The sequence below is a fragment of the Pelobates fuscus genome, chromosome 9 (genome assembly GCF_036172605.1).
Source record: "Pelobates fuscus isolate aPelFus1 chromosome 9, aPelFus1.pri, whole genome shotgun sequence".
Classification (NCBI taxonomy): Eukaryota; Metazoa; Chordata; class Amphibia; order Anura; family Pelobatidae; genus Pelobates; species Pelobates fuscus.
The window spans coordinates 15179118-15198988 of record NC_086325.1 but is presented as its reverse complement, the minus strand read 5'-3'; the positions used below and the strand labels follow the sequence as shown (position 1 = coordinate 15198988).

Here is a 19871-nt window from a genome sequence, read left to right as displayed (position 1 = left end):
ATTGCACACTGTTAAAACAGAACTAGATGCTGGTACTTACACAATTGGCACACAGCGGAGATTTCTTCAGACGCGCCTCCACCACGCTCTGCAGGAAACGGACACCCAACTTGGAGCAGACATGACTGGCTTTCATGAAGTAAGATGTCATCTCTTGGCGATTGATTGGCCCGTCACTGTGAATGAGGCAATCTAATGTCATAATTGTCTCACTTTTACCATCATCATCGGGCTTCTCTCCACCCGAAAACATACCTTTCCTTTTCCAGAATGTGGCAGGAGAACGGTAGACTAACTACGATCTTATCAAAGTCTTCAGTGGACACGTAGCCTTTATGTTCTGGGTCATAAAATTGGAATACGGACTGAAAAGACAGGACATGGAGGGTTAGGTGTAGAGTGAGGTACAGATGGATTAAAACAGACTGGAGCTAAATCTCCTCGTTCCATCATGCAGCTACTAAAACCATACCAAGCTTTCCACCTATTGCAATGTATACAGATAGCGGACTAGGTTTGCTAATATGATATTTTTTTTTATGTTAGTTGTTTTCATTTACTTACACCTATTTTATGTATTTTTCCCAAGTATCAAAGTATAGATAATGCCTCGATAAGTCAAATAGATATTTAAAGTGAAACTGCAATCAACAGAACCACGACAGCTTAATGTAATTGTTGTGGTGTAGAATGTATATAAATAATGTATTCAGAGAAAATGCAGCGTTTTTCCATTGCTGCCCAGTAACACCTCTAGTGACAGTCACTCAGACGGCCGCTAGAAGTGCTTCCTATCTCAGTACTGCACAATGTGCAGCACCCACGTTCAGTGTCTTTACGCTCTGCATGGAGGCGCTGAATGTTCCTCATAGAGATGCATTGATTGAATGGATATCTATGAGGAGATGCTGATTGGTGCAGCATGGTGTTTTCTTATGGGAAAGCACTCGATTGGCTGAGATCAGCAAGACTGACCACCATGGCGTGTGCGGAAAAGGTGGTTAAAGCTTGGAGTGGGGCTGGGTACCTAAAACATTGAACAGGTAACTACAGGAAATACATGTTTGTACTCCAAACACTATAGTATTCCTTTAATATAAAGTGATCTCCAAACTTCAGTTTATTAAGCATTATTGAACACGTTGATGTAATTATTTTAAATGAAAATCAAACAGTACTGGTGTTGGAACCTCTCTAGATTTTAAGTAACTGTTTTTTATCTCTCTCCCTTAGCCCCAAATCATCATTAATCCCAGCTACAAGGCCTTTTAATTTTACTTGTCTCTACCCACCCTGGTTCCTTCTTACTATACAGCAGGCTCTTCCAGCTGTTTGGAACCATAGCCAATCACCTCTGTAACGGACCGTTTCACTTACAAGAGGATAAAACCCAGTTTAGGCGATATCCCCCTTTCCAGATGCACAGGCAGCTACTGCAAACACCACTCTCCCGACTGGAGACACACGAACACTGGATCCGAGAAACCTTTTAAATTCTCCCAAGCATATGAATGCTGTGGACCATTGAATAGGAACCATACGAATAGGCTTGTACTCCTAGCAGTCAACTGGAACAGCATGCAATAAATCCTTCCCCCCCAATAATGAGATGACACATCACTTTGAGGGTAAAACAGGAACTCTGGACTGGGACACCCAGCCTGGCTTTTATTACAAACAGGTACATACAGGACACTCCCAGGGGGAGGATGAAATTAACCAATCACATGAATGTACCTCCCACACATTTCCTCCCCTTAGATTAACACTTAACATAATTATACCGTACACCCTTTTCCCCAATTCCTGGATGTACCCCAAATACATATGCTACACCTCCAAAACAGGTATCCCCTGATAGCCCTTATTCAGGGGGACAACATATTCAAGAATCAGGTCATTCGGATGAACGGTTCGGGAGATATGGGGTTCCAAAGATTTGATCGACCGCATGGGTAAAGTATCCGAAAACAGTTCCATGCATTTTGGCCCTGCGGTCGGTCACAAACAAGGGAATGAAAACAGACGAATTGCCTGTGTTATAGAGCCTGGAGAGGGTTTGAATGAATTCCCTTGTTTGTGGGGTTCTTTCTACCGAACGGCGGGTCATTCGGTAGTTTCTATACGAAATCCTGGAAGTCTGGAGGTCTCAACGGTGCTTGCCTAGTCAAGGGTCCGATTTCAGTTCCAGACACTCGACAGGAAAAACACCGCTGTTCGGTAGTTTAAGATGGCCGACGCCACGTGTTCGGCTCCTGAATGGCGGCCACCCAGAGGACACAGAATACATTACATAGATTGCCCATTACCTGTTTGCAACATTGTTGCAAACGGTAATTGGAGGCACACTTATTCCTGGGTGGTCTGGTTGTTCGGTAGTTTCACTCAATATACTGAATGGAGTGATTCTACCGAACAATCAGATGAATACTGCATATCTATATCCCAGGTTAGCTCAACACATAAATACATACAGGATATTAAAGGCAGGGTTAAAGTACCATGTTCTACAGTCTTAAAGGTACAGTATCACAAAAGTCCCAATAAGTTCACGGATGGCCCTTAAAGGCCCAGTAGCAGTAATATACAGTACAATATGCCCAAATATAGTTTTTATAGAGCAATATGTCCAGGGGCCGTAGTCGCAGGGCAGGAGGCTAGCAACCAGGCCTCTCCAGTTCACAGTGGCGAAGCTGGTTTCGCCACAACCTCCTTATTACCTTCACATGCTGTCAGCTGCTGCAGTTATACCATTATCTCAATGCTATCACATACACATTCCTCTGCTACCTCTTGTTTCATCTCCCCACTTCAACCTGTAGATTGTAAGCTCACGGGCAGGGCCCTCTACCTGTTGTATCGGTCTGTTCTTATTGTGTTGTCTTTCCCAATTGTACAGCGCTGCGGAATATGTTGGCGCTTTATAAATGCCAGTAATAAATAAATGAATCTATATTGCTGCCCACCCCCAGTGCTGTTCGCAATTACGAATATGTAAAAGTGTTTCACAGATTCTACAAATTACACGAGCAACACGTTAGATTCACCCCCGTGTTTTAGAACTCAATAGAGTTAACCGAAATACACTAATTCTGGAAACCAGTCAGGAAGTGGATGGGGGGGCGTGGTGGGGGGATGAGTCTCAGAGACTATTTATGATATAATATACATGCTGTATGTAATTACTTTAGTGATCATATAATATGTATAAATGTATATAGTTACTGTATATGGCGTATAATGTATATAGTTACAGTTACTGTCTATTGCGTATAATGTAATTAGTTACTGTATATGGTGTATAATGTATATAGTTACAGTTACTGTATATGGTGTATAATGTAATTAGTTACCGTATATGGTGTATAATGTATATAGTTACTGTTACTGTATATGGTGTATAATGTATATAGTTACAGTTACTGTATATGGCGTATAATGTAATTAGTTACCGTATATGGTGTATAATGTATATAGTTACTGTTACTGTATATGGGGTATAATGTATATAGTTACTGTTACTGTATATGGGGTATAATGTATATAGTTACAGTTACTGTATATGGCGTATAATGTATATAGTTACAGTTACTGTATATGGTGTATAATGTAATTAGTTACCGTATATGGTGTATAATGTATATAGTTACTGTATATGGCGTATAATGTATATAGTTACAGTTACTGTATATGGTGTATAATGTAATTAGTTACCGTATATGGCGTATAATGTATATAGTTACTGTTACTGTATATGGCGTATAATGTATATAGTTACTGTTACTGTATATGGTGTATAATGTATATAGTTACAGTTACTGTATATGGTGTATAATGTATATAGTTACAGTTATTGTATATGGTGTATAATGTAATTAGTTACCGTATATGGTGTATAATGTATATAGTTACTGTTACTGTATATGGTGTATAATGTATATAGTTACAGTTACTGTATATGGTGTATAATGTAATTAGTTACCGTATATGGTGTATAATGTATATAGTTACTGTTACTGTATATGGTGTATAATGTATATAGTTACAGTTACTGTATATGGTGTATAATGTAATTAGTTACCGTATATGGTGTATAATGTATATAGTTACTGTTACTGTATATGGTGTATAATGTATATAGTTACAGTTACTGTATATGGTGTATAATGTAATTAGTTACCGTATATGGTGTATAATGTATATAGTTACTGTTACTGTATATGGTGTATAATGTATATAGTTACTGTATATGGCATATAATGTATATAGTTACAGTTACTGTATATGGCGTATAATGTATATAGTTACAGTTACTGTATATGGTGTATAATGTAATTAGTTACCGTATATGGTGTATAATGTATATAGTTACAGTTACTGTATATGGTGTATAATGTAATTAGTTACTGTATATGGTGTATAATGTAATTAGTTACCGTATATGGTGTATAATGTATATAGTTACAGTTACTGTATATGGTGTATAATGTAATTAGTTACCGTATATGGTGTATAATGTATATAGTTACAGTTACTGTATATGGTGTATAATGTAATTAGTTACCGTATATGGTGTATAATGTATATAGTTACAGTTACTGTATATGGTGTATAATGTAATTAGTTACTGTATATGGTGTATAATGTATATAGTTACAGTTACTGTATATGGGGTATAATGTATATAGTTACAGTTACTGTATATGGTGTATAATGTAATTAGTTACTGTATATGGCGTATAATGTATATAGTTACTGTTACTGTATATGGCGTATAATGTATAAAGTTACAGTTACTTTATATGGTGTATAATGTAATTAGTTACTGTATATGTTGTATAATGTATATAGTTACAGTTACTGTATATGGCGTATAATGTATATAGTTACAGTTACTGTATATGGTGTATAATGTAATTAGTTACTGTATACGGTGTATAATGTATATAGTTACAGTTACTGTATATGGGGTATAATGTATATAGTTACAGTTACTGTATATGGTGTATAATGCAATTAGTTACTGTATATGGGGTATAATGTATATAGTTACAGTTACTGTATATGGTGTATAATGTATATAGTTACTGTATATGGCGTATAATGTATATAGTTACTGTTACTGTATATGGCGTATAATGTATATAGTTACAGTTACTGTATATGGTGTATAATGTAATTAGTTACTGTATATGGTGTATAATGTATATAGTTACTGTTACTGTATATGGTGTATAATGTAATTAGTTACTGTATATGGTGTATAATGTATATAGTTACAGTTACTGTATATGGTGTATAATGTAATTAGTTACCGTATATGGTGTATAATGTATATAGTTACAGTTACTGTATATGGTGTATAATGTAATTAGTTACTGTATATGGTGTATAATGTATATAGTTACAGTTACTGTATATGGTGTATAATGTAATTAGTTACTGTATATGGTGTATAATGTATATAGTTACTGTTACTGTATATGGTGTATAATGTATGTAGTTACTGTTACTGTATATGGTGTATAATGTAATTAGTTACCGTATATGGTGTATAATGTATATAGTTACTGTTACTGTATATGGGGTATAATTTATATAGTTACAGTTACTGCATATGGTGTATAATGTATATAGTTACTGTTACTGTATATGGGGTATAATGTATATAGTTACAGTTACTGTCTATGGTGTATAATGTAATTAGTTACCGTATATGGTGTATAATGTATATAGTTACAGTTACTGTATATGGTGTATAATGTAATTAGTTACTGTATATGGTGTATAATGTATATAGTTACAGTTACTGTATATGGTGTATAATGTAATTAGTTACTGTATATGGCGTATAATGTATATAGTTACTGTTACTGTATATGGTGTATAATGTATATAGTTACAGTTACTGTATATGGTGTATAATGTAATTAGTTACTGTATATGGCGTATAATGTATATAGTTACTGTTACTGTATATGGTGTATAATGTAATTAGTTACTGTATATGGTGTATAATGTATATAGTTACAGTTACTGTATATGGCGTATAATGTATATAGTTACTGTTACTGTATATGGCGTATAATGTATATAGTTACAGTTACTGTATATGGTGTATAATGTAATTAGTTACTGTATCACTTGATCTTGAGGAAGGTCCCTGTGTGGACCGAAACGTCGATCTTCTTTTTTTCTACCTTCGATGGAATAAACACCATTTGAATTCATAAAGTCCGTGAGTGCAGCTTGCTTTACTTTATTTAACTACAATTTACCTCCCTGGAACTTTGGCACCCGGCAGGCCTCTTAAGGCATAACTTTATACTTTGAGCGTGAGTGCTGAGAACTTTTGTATTTCTATATTAGTTACTGTATATGGCGTATAATGTATATAGTTACAGTTACTGTATATGGTGTATAATGTAATTAGTTACTGTATATGGCGTATAATGTATATAGTTACTGTTACTGTATATGGCGTATAATGTAATTAGTTACTGTATATGGTGTATAATGTATATAGTTACAGTTACTGTATATGGGGTATAATGTATATAGTTACAGTTACTGTATATGGTGTATAATGTAATTAGTTACTGTATATGGTGTATAATGTATATAGTTACAGTTACTGTATATGGTGTATAATGTATATAGTTACTGTTACTGTATATGGGGTATAATGTATATAGTTACAGTTACTGTATATGGTGTATAATGTAATCAGTTACTTTATATGGTGTATAATGTATATAGTTACTGTTACTGTATATGGTGTATAATGTATATAGTTACAGTTACTGTATATGGTGTATAATGTAATTAGTTACCGTATATGGTGTATAATGTATATAGTTACTGTTACTGTATATGGTGTATAATGTAATTAGTTACTGTATATGGCGTATAATGTATATAGTTACTGTTACTGTATATGGTGTATAATGTAATTAGTTACTGTATATGGTGTATAATGTATATAGTTACAGTTACTGTATATGGTGTATAATGTAATTAGTTACTGTATATGGCGTATAATGTATATAGTTACTGTTACTGTATATGGCGTATAATGTATATAGTTACAGTTACTGTATATGGCGTATAATGTAATTAGTTACTGTATATGGCGTATAATGTATATAGTTACTGTTACTGTATATGGCGTATAATGTAATTAGTTACTGTATATGGTGTATAATGTATATTGTTACAGTTACTGTATATGGTGTATAATGTAATTAGTTACTGTATATGGTGTATAATGTATATAGTTACAGTTACTGTATATGGTGTATAATGTAATTAGTTACTGTATATGGTGTATAATGTATATAGTTACTGTTACTGTATATGGTGTATAATGTAATTAGTTACTGTATATGGTGTATAATGTATATAGTTACAGTTACTGTATATGGTGTATAATGTAATTAGTTACCGTATATGGTGTATAATGTATATAGTTACAGTTACTGTATATGGTGTATAATGTAATTAGTTACTGTATATGGTGTATAATGTATATAGTTACAGTTACTGTATATGGTGTATAATGTAATTAGTTACTGTATATGGTGTATAATGTATATAGTTACTGTTACTGTATATGGTGTATAATGTATATAGTTACTGTTACTGTATATGGTGTATAATGTAATTAGTTACCGTATATGGTGTATAATGTATATAGTTACTGTTACTGTATATGGGGTATAATGTATATAGTTACAGTTACTGCATATGGTGTATAATGTATGTAGTTACTGTTACTGTATATGGGGTATAATGTATATAGTTACAGTTACTGTATATGGTGTATAATGTAATTAGTTACTGTATATGGTGTATAATGTATATAGTTACAGTTACTGTATATGGTGTATAATGTAATTAGTTACTGTATATGGCGTATAATGTATATAGTTACTGTTACTGTATATGGTGTATAATGTATATAGTTACAGTTACTGTATATGGTGTATAATGTAATTAGTTACTGTATATGGCGTATAATGTATATAGTTACTGTTACTGTATATGGTGTATAATGTAATTAGTTACTGTATATGGTGTATAATGTATATAGTTACAGTTACTGTATATGGTGTATAATGTAATTAGTTACTGTTACTGTATATGGGGTATAATGTATATAGTTACAGTTACTGTATATGGCGTATAATGTATATAGTTACTGTTACTGTATATGGCGTATAATGTAATTAGTTACTGTATATGGTGTATAATGTATATAGTTACTGTTACTGTATATGGTGTATAATGTAATTAGTTACTGTATATGGTGTATAATGTATATAGTTACAGTTATTTATTTATTTATTTATTATTGCCATTTATATAGCGCCAACAGATTCCGTAGCGCTTTACAATATTATGAGAGGGGGATTTAACTATAAATAGGACAGTTACAAATAAACTTACAGGAACAATAGGTTGAAGAGGACCCTGCTCAAACGAGCTTACATTCTATAGGAGGTGGGGTGTAAAACACATTAGGACAGGAATTTACAATCAAATAAGGTGGGCTGCCCTTTCGGAGAGGGCAAGAGACAGGTATGTGAGGTAAGGGTTAGTCTTGGAGGCCATAAGCTTTCCTAAAGAGATGGGTTTTAAGGCACTTCTTAAAAGATGCAAGACTAGGGGAGAGTCTGATGGCGGTAGGCAGGCTATTCCATAGGAAGGGAGCCGCCCGCGAGAAGTCCTGCAAGCGCGAGTTGGCCGTACGAGTGCGGACAACGGACAGGAGGTGGTCACGGGCAGAACGGAGAGACCGAGAAGGGACATACCTATGGATCTGTGAGGAGATATAAGAGGGGCTAGAGTTGTTCAGTGCTTTATAGGTGTGAGTTAGTACCTTGAATTGACTCCTATAGCATACAGGAAGCCAATGTAAGGACTGGCAGAGGGGTGAGGTGTGAGAGAAACGACTAGAGAGGAAAATCAATCTAGCAGCAGCATTCATTACGGACTGTAAGGGTGCAGTACGGCTATTGGGGAGACCAATCAGGAGAGGGTTACAATAATCCATGCGGGAAATTACTAGAGCATGGACAAGCTCCTTGGTAGTATCTGGTGCAAGAAAGGGGCGGATGCGGGCTATGTTTTTAAGATGGAATCTACAGGATTTGGCAACATGCTGGATGTGAGGCTCAAAGGTGAGACCAGAGTCAAGTATGACGCCAAGACAGCGCGCTTGCAAGGATGGACTGATGTTGGTACCACAAACTTGGAGGGAGAGCGAAAGAGGAGGATCAGTATTAGGAGGAGGAAAGACAAGGAGCTCAGTTTTTGAGAGATTGAGTTTCAGAAAGCGGGAGGACATCCAGTCAGAGATGGAAGAAAGGCAAGCAGTGACACGTTGCAGGACGGCAGGGGAGAGGTCCGGGGAGGAGAGATATAGCTGGGTGTCATCAGCGTACAGGTGGTAGTGAAATCCAAAAGAGGTAATAAGTTTGCCAAGAGAGGCAGTATAAAGAGAAAATAGAAGGGGACCAAGGACGGAGCCTTGGGGAACTCCAACTGAGACAGGGCAAGGGGAGGAGGTATCATTAGAAAAGGAGACACTGAATGAGCGTTGGGAGAGATAAGAGGAAAACCATGAGAGGACAGAGTCACAGAGACCAAGCGATTGAAGAGTTTGAAGAAGGAGAGCATGATCAACGGTGTCAAAGGCCGCTGAGAGGTCAAGAAGAATTAGTATGGAGTAGTGGCCTTTGGATTTAGCTGCGATTAGGTCGTTAGTAACTTTGATAAGGGCAGTCTCTGTAGAGTGGAGAGGGCGGAAGCCAGATTGAAGAGGGTCAAGGAGAGAGTTGGAATTGAGGAAATGAGACACACGGGTGAAGACAAGTCTTTCCAGAAGCTTTGAGGAAAAAGGGAGCAGGGATATGGGACGGTAGTTAGAGGGGGTGGATGGGTCGAGGGATGGTTTTTTTAGTATAGGTACTACAGTGGCATGTTTAAGGTCAGCAGGGACGATGCCAGAGGAGAGCGAGCAGTTGAAGATGTGTGTTAGAGAAGGCACGAGACAAGTGGAGAGAGATCTAATAAGGTGAGATGGGACAGGATCGAGCGGGCAAGTGGTGGGGCGAGAGGAGCAAAGAAGAGCAGCCACCTCTTGGTCAGTAGCTGGGGAGAATGTCTGAAGGGTAGGAAAGGCATGATCTATGTGTGATTGAGAAACAGAAAGGCAAGGAGGGGAGAATTCTTTCCTTAGCTGTTCAATCTTGTCAGTGAAGTAACATGCGAAGTTATCAGCAGTAAGGTTAGTTTTGGGGGTGGCCACAGCAGGGCGAAGAAGAGAATTAAAGGTGTGAAAGAGACGCCTGGGGTTGCGGGAACATGAAATAATGGGGTTGTATATGGTGTATAATGTAATTAGTTACTGTATATGGTGTATAATGTATATAGTTACAGTTACTGTATATGGCGTATAATGTATATAGTTACTGTTACTGTATATGGCGTATAATGTATATAGTTACAGTTACTGTATATGGTGTATAATGTAATTAGTTACTGTATCACTTGATCTTGAGGAAGGTCCCTGTGTGGACCGAAACGTCGATCTTCTTTTTTTCTACCTTCGATGGAATAAACACCATTTGAATTCATAAAGTCCGTGAGTGCAGCTTGCTTTACTTTATTTAACTACAATTTACCTCCCTGGAAGTTTGGCACCCGGCAGGCCTCTTAAGGCATAACTTTATACTTTGAGCGTGAGTGCTGAGAACTTTTGTATTTCTATATTAGTTACTGTATATGGCGTATAATGTATATAGTTACAGTTACTGTATATGGTGTATAATGTCATTAGTTACTGTATATGGTGTATAATGTATATAGTTACAGTTACTGTATATGGTGTATAATGTAATTAGTTACTGTATATGGCGTATAATGTATATAGTTACTGTTACTGTATATGGCGTATAATGTAATTAGTTACTGTATATGGTGTATAATGTATATAGTTACAGTTACTGTATATGGGGTATAATGTATATAGTTACAGTTACTGTATATGGTGTATAATGTAATTAGTTACTGTATATGGTGTATAATGTATATAGTTACAGTTACTGTATATGGTGTATAATGTATATAGTTACTGTTACTGTATATGGGGTATAATGTATATAGTTACAGTTACTGTATATGGTGTATAATGTAATTAGTTACTTTATATGGTGTATAATGTATATAGTTACTGTTACTGTATATGGTGTATAATGTATATAGTTACAGTTACTGTATATGGTGTATAATGTAATTAGTTACCGTATATGGTGTATAATGTATATAGTTACTGTTACTGTATATGGTGTATAATGTAATTAGTTACTGTATATGGCGTATAATGTATATAGTTACTGTTACTGTATATGGTGTATAATGTAATTAGTTACTGTATATGGTGTATAATGTATATAGTTACAGTTACTGTATATGGTGTATAATGTAATTAGTTACTGTATATGGCGTATAATGTATATAGTTACTGTTACTGTATATGGCGTATAATGTATATAGTTACAGTTACTGTATATGGCGTATAATGTAATTAGTTACTGTATATGGCGTATAATGTATATAGTTACTGTTACTGTATATGGCGTATAATGTAATTAGTTACTGTATATGGTGTATAATGTATATTGTTACAGTTACTGTATATGGTGTATAATGTAATTAGTTACTGTATATGGTGTATAATGTATATAGTTACAGTTACTGTATATGGTGTATAATGTATATAGTTACTGTTACTGTATATGGGGTATAATGTATATAGTTACTGTTACTGTATATGGGGTATAATGTATATAGTTACAGTTACTGTATATGGCATATAATGTAATTAGTTACTGTATATGGTGTATAATGTATATAGTTACTGTTACTGTATATGGTGTATACTGTATATAGTTACAGTTACTGTATATGGTGTATAATGTAATTAGTTACTGTATATGGTGTATAATATATATAGTTACTGTTACTGTATATGGTGTATAATGTAATTAGTTACTGTATATGGTGTATAATGTATATAGTTACTGTTACTGTATATGGTGTATAATGTATATAGTTACAGTTACTGTATATGGTGTATAATGTAATTGTTACCGTATATGGTGTATAATGTATATAGTTACAGTTACTGTATATGGTGTATAATGTAATTAGTTACCGTATATGGTGTATAATGTATATAGTTACAGTTACTGTATATGGTGTATAATGTCATTAGTTACTGTATATGGTGTATAATGTATATAGTTACAGTTACTGTATATGGTGTATAATGTAATTAGTTACCGTATATGGTGTATAATGTATATAGTTACTGTTACTGTATATGGTGTGTAACGGACCGTTTCAGCATAAAAGGGGAAAAATCCGTTTAGGCGATAATCCCCTTTAGATCGACCAGCAGCTACTATAAGCACCAAGTTCCCGAACTCCCAAACTGCACGGATTCACCAACTCTCGAACAGCAGACACACGAACCCTGGAAGCAGCCGAACAGGAAAAGCAATACAAACAGCTTACACTCCTGGCAGTCAGCATACAGTCCCCTTTCCCCCAAGAAAGAGACACACTCCAGCTTCAGGGTTAAACAGCAACAACACTGATTTATTCACACACATATTTCCCCACGAAATCCGGGAAGTCTGGAGGTCTCAGCGGTGTTTGCCTAGTCGAGTGTCCGATTTTAGTTCCAGACGCTCGACGGCAAAACACCGCTGTTCGGTAGTTAAAGATGGCCGCCGCCACGTGTTAGTTTCCTGAATGGCGGCCACCCAGAGGACAAAGACCACACTGCACTGATTGCCAATTACCCATTTGCAACATTGTTGCAAACGGTAATTGGAGGCACACTTAGTCCTGGGTGGTCTGGTTGTTCGGTAGTTTCCTCAATACAATGAATGGAGTGATTCTACCGAACAGTCAGATGAATGCTGCATATATATAACCCAGGTTAACTGCACACATAAATACATACATGACATTAAAGGATTAAAGGCAGGATTACTGTACTACGCTCCACAGTCTTAAAGGTACAGTATCCCAAAAGTCCCAATAGGTCCACGGATGGCCCTTAAAGGCCCAGTAGCAGTAATATAGATTATTACATGCCCACATATAGTTTTTATAGTACAATATGTCCAGGGGCCATAGTCGCAGGGCAGGAGGCTAGCAACCAGGCTTCTCCAGTTCACAGTGGCGAAGTTGGTTTCGCCACAATTCTCCCCTTTACCAATTAGACTAACAGGGTACCTGACCTCCTGCCGGTCAGTGCCCTGGTTAGTCCAGCAACCCACCCACAAAACGGAAACAGCAGAGCAGCCCACCCACAATAAACAGTTACTACACCTGGGTGAGGGAGAATTTTGTCCAGGTTCAGGTGCCTCACCACGGCTGTGTGGGGGACTGGCAGGCTGCCTTGGTGGGTTGCTGAGGGGGCAGAGACCAGCGGTACTCTGTCCTGTTGCCAGCACTACCCCGGGAGTAGTCTGGTTGGAGCCTGGTTGCTGGAGACCGACTGTCTCCCCTTTGGATATATTGCTCTGTGGCTGGGGAACAGGACCGACCGTGCCTACCCCTGGTGCTGTAAGTGCAGAGACTACGGTCCCATCTGCACAGATGTGGGGCTTAACATCTCCCCTTGGTGGGTTAGGCTGCCGCTGGAGAGAGGGTGTAACAAGCTCCTCTCTCTGGACGGTAAACTGCCGCTGGGGAGAGGGTTTAGCAGGCTCCTCTCCCTGCCACTCTCTCTGCTGGTGGAAAGGGAGACCCGCTGTCTCCCCTTTCATTCTCTTGTCCTGCTGCTGGGGTGCGAGACTGACTGTCTCTGCTCCCTGGGGTACACACTGCCGCTGGGGAGGAAGGACGGCACCTTCTGCTCCCTGGGGTACACACTGCCGCTGGGGAGGAAGGACTGCACCTTCTGCTCCCTGGGACACACACTGCCGCTGGGGAGGGAGGACGCTGCTCTCCTCTCCCTTCACTTCACACTTCCTTCTCGGCATATCACTTTGCTGCTGGGGGGCAGGAACAACTACCTCTGCCCCCTGTAACTCAGCCTGCCGCTGGGGAGGACGGACGACACCATCATCTCCCTGGGTTACACACTGCCGCTGGGGAGGAAGGACTGCACCTTCTGCTCCCTGGGACACACACTGCCGCTGGGGAGGAAGGACGGCACCTTCTGCTCCCTGGGACACACACGGCCGCTGGGGAGGACGGACGACACCATCAGCTCCCAGGGGTACACACTGCCGCTGGGGAGGAAGGACTGCACCTTCTGCTCCCTGGGACACACACTGCCGCTGGGGAGGAAGGACGGCACCTTCTGCTCCCTGGGGTACACACTGCCGCTGGGGAGGAAGGACGGCACCTTCTGCTCCCTGGGGTACACACTGCCGCTGGGGAGGAAGGACGGCACCTTCTGCTCCCTGGGACACACACTGCCGCTGGGGAGGACGGACGATACCATCAGCTCCCTGGGGTACACACTGCCGCTGGGGAGGAAGGACTGCACCTTCTGCTCCCTGGGACACACACTGCCGCTGGGGAGGACGGACGACACCATCAGCTCCCTGGGGTACACACTGCCGCTGGGGAGGAAGGACAACACGCTTCTCTCCCTGCAACTTGCTTGGCCACTGGGGTCTCTCCCAACCTGCCAACTTCCGTGCCCGCCCTGCTCCGACCTGCAGGTACTCTTCTACCTGTCTACTCACAAGCTGCACGTATTTCTCCGGGGGGTTGGGTCCGAGGAAAATCAGCCGTGATCTCAGCTCTTTGTCAAACTCCTCCTGCGTGTAGCTGGGTGCCATGCTTGCTCTGCTGCAGTTAGTTCCTTGTAGATAGGGGCGCTGTACGGGTACTGGCGTTGCCCTCACTTTGTAATCCAGGAATGGTGTTGTCTGTAGCTGTCCCTCTGGTTGTAGGAACGATCCCGCCGCTGCCACCAATTGTAACGGACCGTTTCAGCATAAAAGGGGAGAAATCCGTTTAGGCGATAATCCCCTTTAGATCGACCAGCAGCTACTATAAGCACCAAGTTCCCGAACTCCCAAACTGCACGGATTCACCAACTCTCGAACAGCAGACACATGAACCCTGGAAGCAGCCGAACAGGAAAAGCAATACAAACAGCTTACACTCCTGGCAGTCAGCATACAGTCCCCTTTCCCCCAAGAAAGAGACACACTCCAGCTTCAGGGTTAAACAGCAACAACACTGATTTATTCACACACAGGCTTATATGAGATTCTCCCATGCAAGGGAGGGGTTTACAGTACACCAATCCAGTTTAAGGTACAACCCACACATCTCCTCCCTCCAACATATCTGTTAACACAATTAACAGGGACATAGTTTTACCCAAGTTTTGGATGTACCCTAAATACTTGGGGTACATCCACAAATCCAATATCTCCAGATAGCCCTAGTCTGGGGGAACAACATACGTTAAAATCAGCCCATTCGGATAAACGGTTCGGGAGTTATTGGACTTTAAAGTATTGACCGACCGCATGGGTAAAGTATCCGAAAACAGTTCCATGCATTTTGGCCCTGCAGTCGGTCACAAACAAGTGAATGAAACAGACGAATTACTGGTGTTATAGAGACTAAGGGGGATTCGCATGAATCCCCTAGTTCGTACGTTTCTTTCTACCGAACGGCGGGCCGTTCGGTAGTTTCCCCACGAAATCCGGGAAGTCTGGAGGTCTCAGCGGTGTTTGCCTAGTCGAGTGTCCGATTTTAGTTCCAGACGCTCAACGGCAAAACACCGCTGTTCGGTAGTTAAAGATGGCCGCCGCCACGTGTTAGTTTCCTGAATGGCGGCCACCCAGAGGACAAAGACCACACTGCACTGATTGCCAATTACCCATTTGCAACATTGTTGCAAACGGTAATTGGAGGCACACTTAGTCCTGGGTGGTCTGGTTGTTCGGTAGTTTCCTCAATACAATGAATGGAGTGATTCTACCGAACAGTCAGATGAATGCTGCATATATATAACCCAGGTTAACTGCACACATAAATACATACATGACATTAAAGGATTAAAGGCAGGATTACTGTACTACGCTCCACAGTCTTAAAGGTACAGTATCCCAAAAGTCCCAATAGGTCCACGGATGGCCCTTAAAGGCCCAGTAGCAGTAATATAGATTATTACATGCCCAAATATAGTTTTTATAGTACAATATGTCCAGGGGCCATAGTCGCAGGGCAGGAGGCTAGCAACCAGGCTTCTCCAGTTCACAGTGGCGAAGTTGGTTTCGCCACATGGTGTATAATGTATATAGTTACAGTTACTGTATATGGTGTATAATGTAATTAGTTACCGTATATGGTGTATAATGTATATAGTTACTGTTACTGTATATGGTGTATAATGTATATAGTTACAGTTACTGTATATGGTGTATAATGTAATTAGTTACCGTATATGGTGTATAATGTATATAGTTACTGTTACTGTATATGGGGTATAATGTATATAGTTACAGTTACTGTATATGGTGTATAATGTAACTAGTTACTGTATATGGTGTATAATGTATATAGTTACTGTTACTGTATATGGCGTATAATGTAATTAGTTACTGTATATGGTGTATAATGTATATAGTTACAGTTACTGTATATGGCGTATAATGTATATAGTTACAGTTACTGTATATGGTGTATAATGTAATTAGTTACTGTATATGGCGTATAATGTATATAGTTACAGTTACTGTATATGGTGTATAATGTAACTAGTTACTGTATATGGTGTATAATGTATATAGTTACAGTTACTGTATATGGTGTATAATGTAATTAGTTAGACGGGCACCCCGACTGGGTACCTCCGTTGAAGGATGCTCCTAGCGCTTCCTGAGGGCTCCAAGCACTCTAGGAGACACCACAACCACCGAACTGGAGAAGCATACGAATGCTCTCAAACATATGAATGCTGTAAACCGCTGAACAGGAAAAGCATACAATCAGCTTACACTCCTGGCAAGCAGCGTACAATCCAATTCCCCCAATGACGAGACGACACTTCGTTTTGAGGGTCAAGCAGAACTGACTGTACTGGCACCTACAGCCTTTTTTATTCACAATCCACAAACATAGTACTGCCCACAGGGTTTTGAAATACAACCAATCAATACACACAGACACTCCCACACAAAATCCTCCTCTCTACCTGTGAAATAATTACTGAACACAATGGGTAATATAGTTATCACAGGCAGAGAAATACAGTTTTTAACAAATATTAATAACTTCCAAAATATGCATGCCATATGCAAACATAAATCACATATTCGAACTCAGCACACTTTAATTATCAACATAGTCAAAATTCAGCCAATTCCATCCAGGGGTTAAAAAGTTAGCTGGAGGTCCCTTTTTGACCGATCGCAAGCACATTTTCATGCCCAAAACAGTTCCAGAGAATCAGGCTGTGCGGCCGGTCTATTTCCCATGTTAAAGTCAGTTCAAACACACGAACGACAACCATTCGAATTGTCGAACTGTCAATGAACTGTCGAAAGAACTGTCGAATGAACTGTCGAATGAACTGTCAAACGGCGTTCGAACTGTCGAATGCATTGTGCTGTGTGATAAAACTGCACATTTTAGAGTGGCCTTTTATTGTGGCCAGCCTAAGGCACACCTGTGCAATAATCATGCTGTCTAATCAGCATCTTGATATGCCACACCTGTGAGGTGGATGGATTATCTCGGCAAAGGAGAAGTGCTCACCAACACAGATTTAGACAGATTTGTGAACAATATTTGAGAGAAATAGGCCTTTTGTGTACATAGAAAAAGTCTTAGATCTTTGAGTTCAGCTCATGAAAAATGGGGGCAAAAACAAAAGTGTTGCGTTTATAATTTTGTTCAGTATAGTTACTGTATATGGTGTATAATGTATATAGTTATTGTATATGAGGTATAATGTAAATTAATAATGTATTTAGTTACTGTATGTGGCATATAATGTATATTTAATAATGAATACTGTTACTGTATATGGTATAATGTATATAGTTACTGTATACGGTTTATAATATATATAAATAATGTATATAGTTACAGTATATGGTATAATGTCTATAGTTATTGTATACGGTTTATAATGTATATAAATGTATATAGTTACAGTATATGGTATAATATATATAGTTACTGTATACGGTTTATAATATATATAAATAATGTATATAGTTACTGTACAAAGTGTATAATGTATATAGTAATTGTATACGGTGTATAATGTATAGAAATAATGTATATAGTTACTGTATATGGTATAATGTATATAGTTATTGTATACGTTTTTTAATGTATAGAAATAATGTATATAGTTACAGTATATGATGATCCTGATGAAAGTCTTACATGACTGAAACGTTGATCTTCTGATGTTTTAAATCGTTTTTTCATTAAACTTTGGACTTTTAAACCGTGAGTGCAGCCATACATTTGGATTTTCTAGTTACAGTATATGGTATAATGTCTATAGTTATTGTATACGGTTTATAATGTATATAAATAATGTATATGGTTTATAATGTATATAAATGTATATAGTTATAGTATATGGTATAATGTATATAGTTATTGTATATGGTTTATAATGTATATAAATAATGTATATAGTTACTGTATATGGTATATTGTGTATATAGTTACTGTATACGGTGTATAATGAGAATGCATAATGTATATAGTTACTGTATATGGTATAATTATATAGTTATTGTATACGGTTTATAATTTATATAAATGTATATAGTTACAGTATTTGGTATAATGTGTATATAGTTACTGTATATGGTGTATAATGTATATAAATAATGTATATAGTTATCGTATACGGTTTATAATGCATATAGTTACTGTATATGGTATAATTATATGGTTACTGTATACAGTGTATAATGTATATAAGTAATGTATATAGTTACTGTATATGGTATAATTATATAGTTATTGTATACGGTTTATAATGTATATAAATGTATATAGTTACAGTATTTGGTATAATGTGTATATAGTTACTGTATACAGTGTATAATAAATATAAGTAATGTATATAGTTACTGTATATGGTATAATTATATAGTTACTGTATATGGTATAATTATATAGTTACTGTATATGGTATAATTATATAGTTATACTGTATACATTATATCTATATATTATTGTTGTTACTTGCACTACCTGAGCAGCACGCTCACAGACAGGTGTAATATAAGCAGAGCTAGATGGAATAATTGCATTACAGCTATCTTGTCTGAACATAAAGGGTTCTTGCTCCTTTGTAGCGCATGCACAGCAGGATGCCAGGTAGCCTATATGAAGTATTAGTGTATGTGCAGCAAGCATGTCTACATATGTGGTAAGGATGCCCTTTATAGCAGTCGCTCTGTCAGCTGATGGGGAGCTTGCCCGTCTCATGATCAAGGCATGTGACTTGCCGAGTCTGACTTGTAACATTTTACTTCCTATTTCCTCTTAAAATAAAGAAATGGATCTCGCTGCGTTTTTCTATAAAACTGTAACTTTACATTTTCCATCAGTTTCCAATTTCCCTGTTTCTAGAATCAAACCATACCTCTGAGCTACCTGCCAATATTATTATTTTATTATTTATATAGCGCCAGCAAATTCCGTAGCGCTGTACAATAGGTACAATATGGAACTATCTAAGTGCAGATAGAAATGTTACCAGTCGAAGGACTTTTTACTTGACAGGAGAAAGGGCAATGTTTTGGTATTAACTATTTCATTCATTATGAAACCAGATTTATTTC

The 19871-nt window shown here is 37.8% G+C and overlaps 1 protein-coding gene across 2 annotated transcripts in view; it reads right to left on the bottom strand.

Annotated features, from left to right (window-relative positions):
- Window positions 1-19871, bottom strand: part of RASGRP4 (RAS guanyl releasing protein 4) — an 80213-nt gene that overhangs the window by 9817 nt on the left and 50525 nt on the right. For both annotated transcript variants that reach the window (XM_063431275.1, XM_063431274.1), the window contains 2 exons: window positions 256-365; window positions 41-176 (listed from right to left, as the gene is read on the bottom strand). In XM_063431275.1, coding sequence (XP_063287345.1) covers window positions 41-176; window positions 256-365 — 246 coding nt within the window. The remainder of the gene's footprint in view (window positions 1-40; window positions 177-255; window positions 366-19871) is intronic.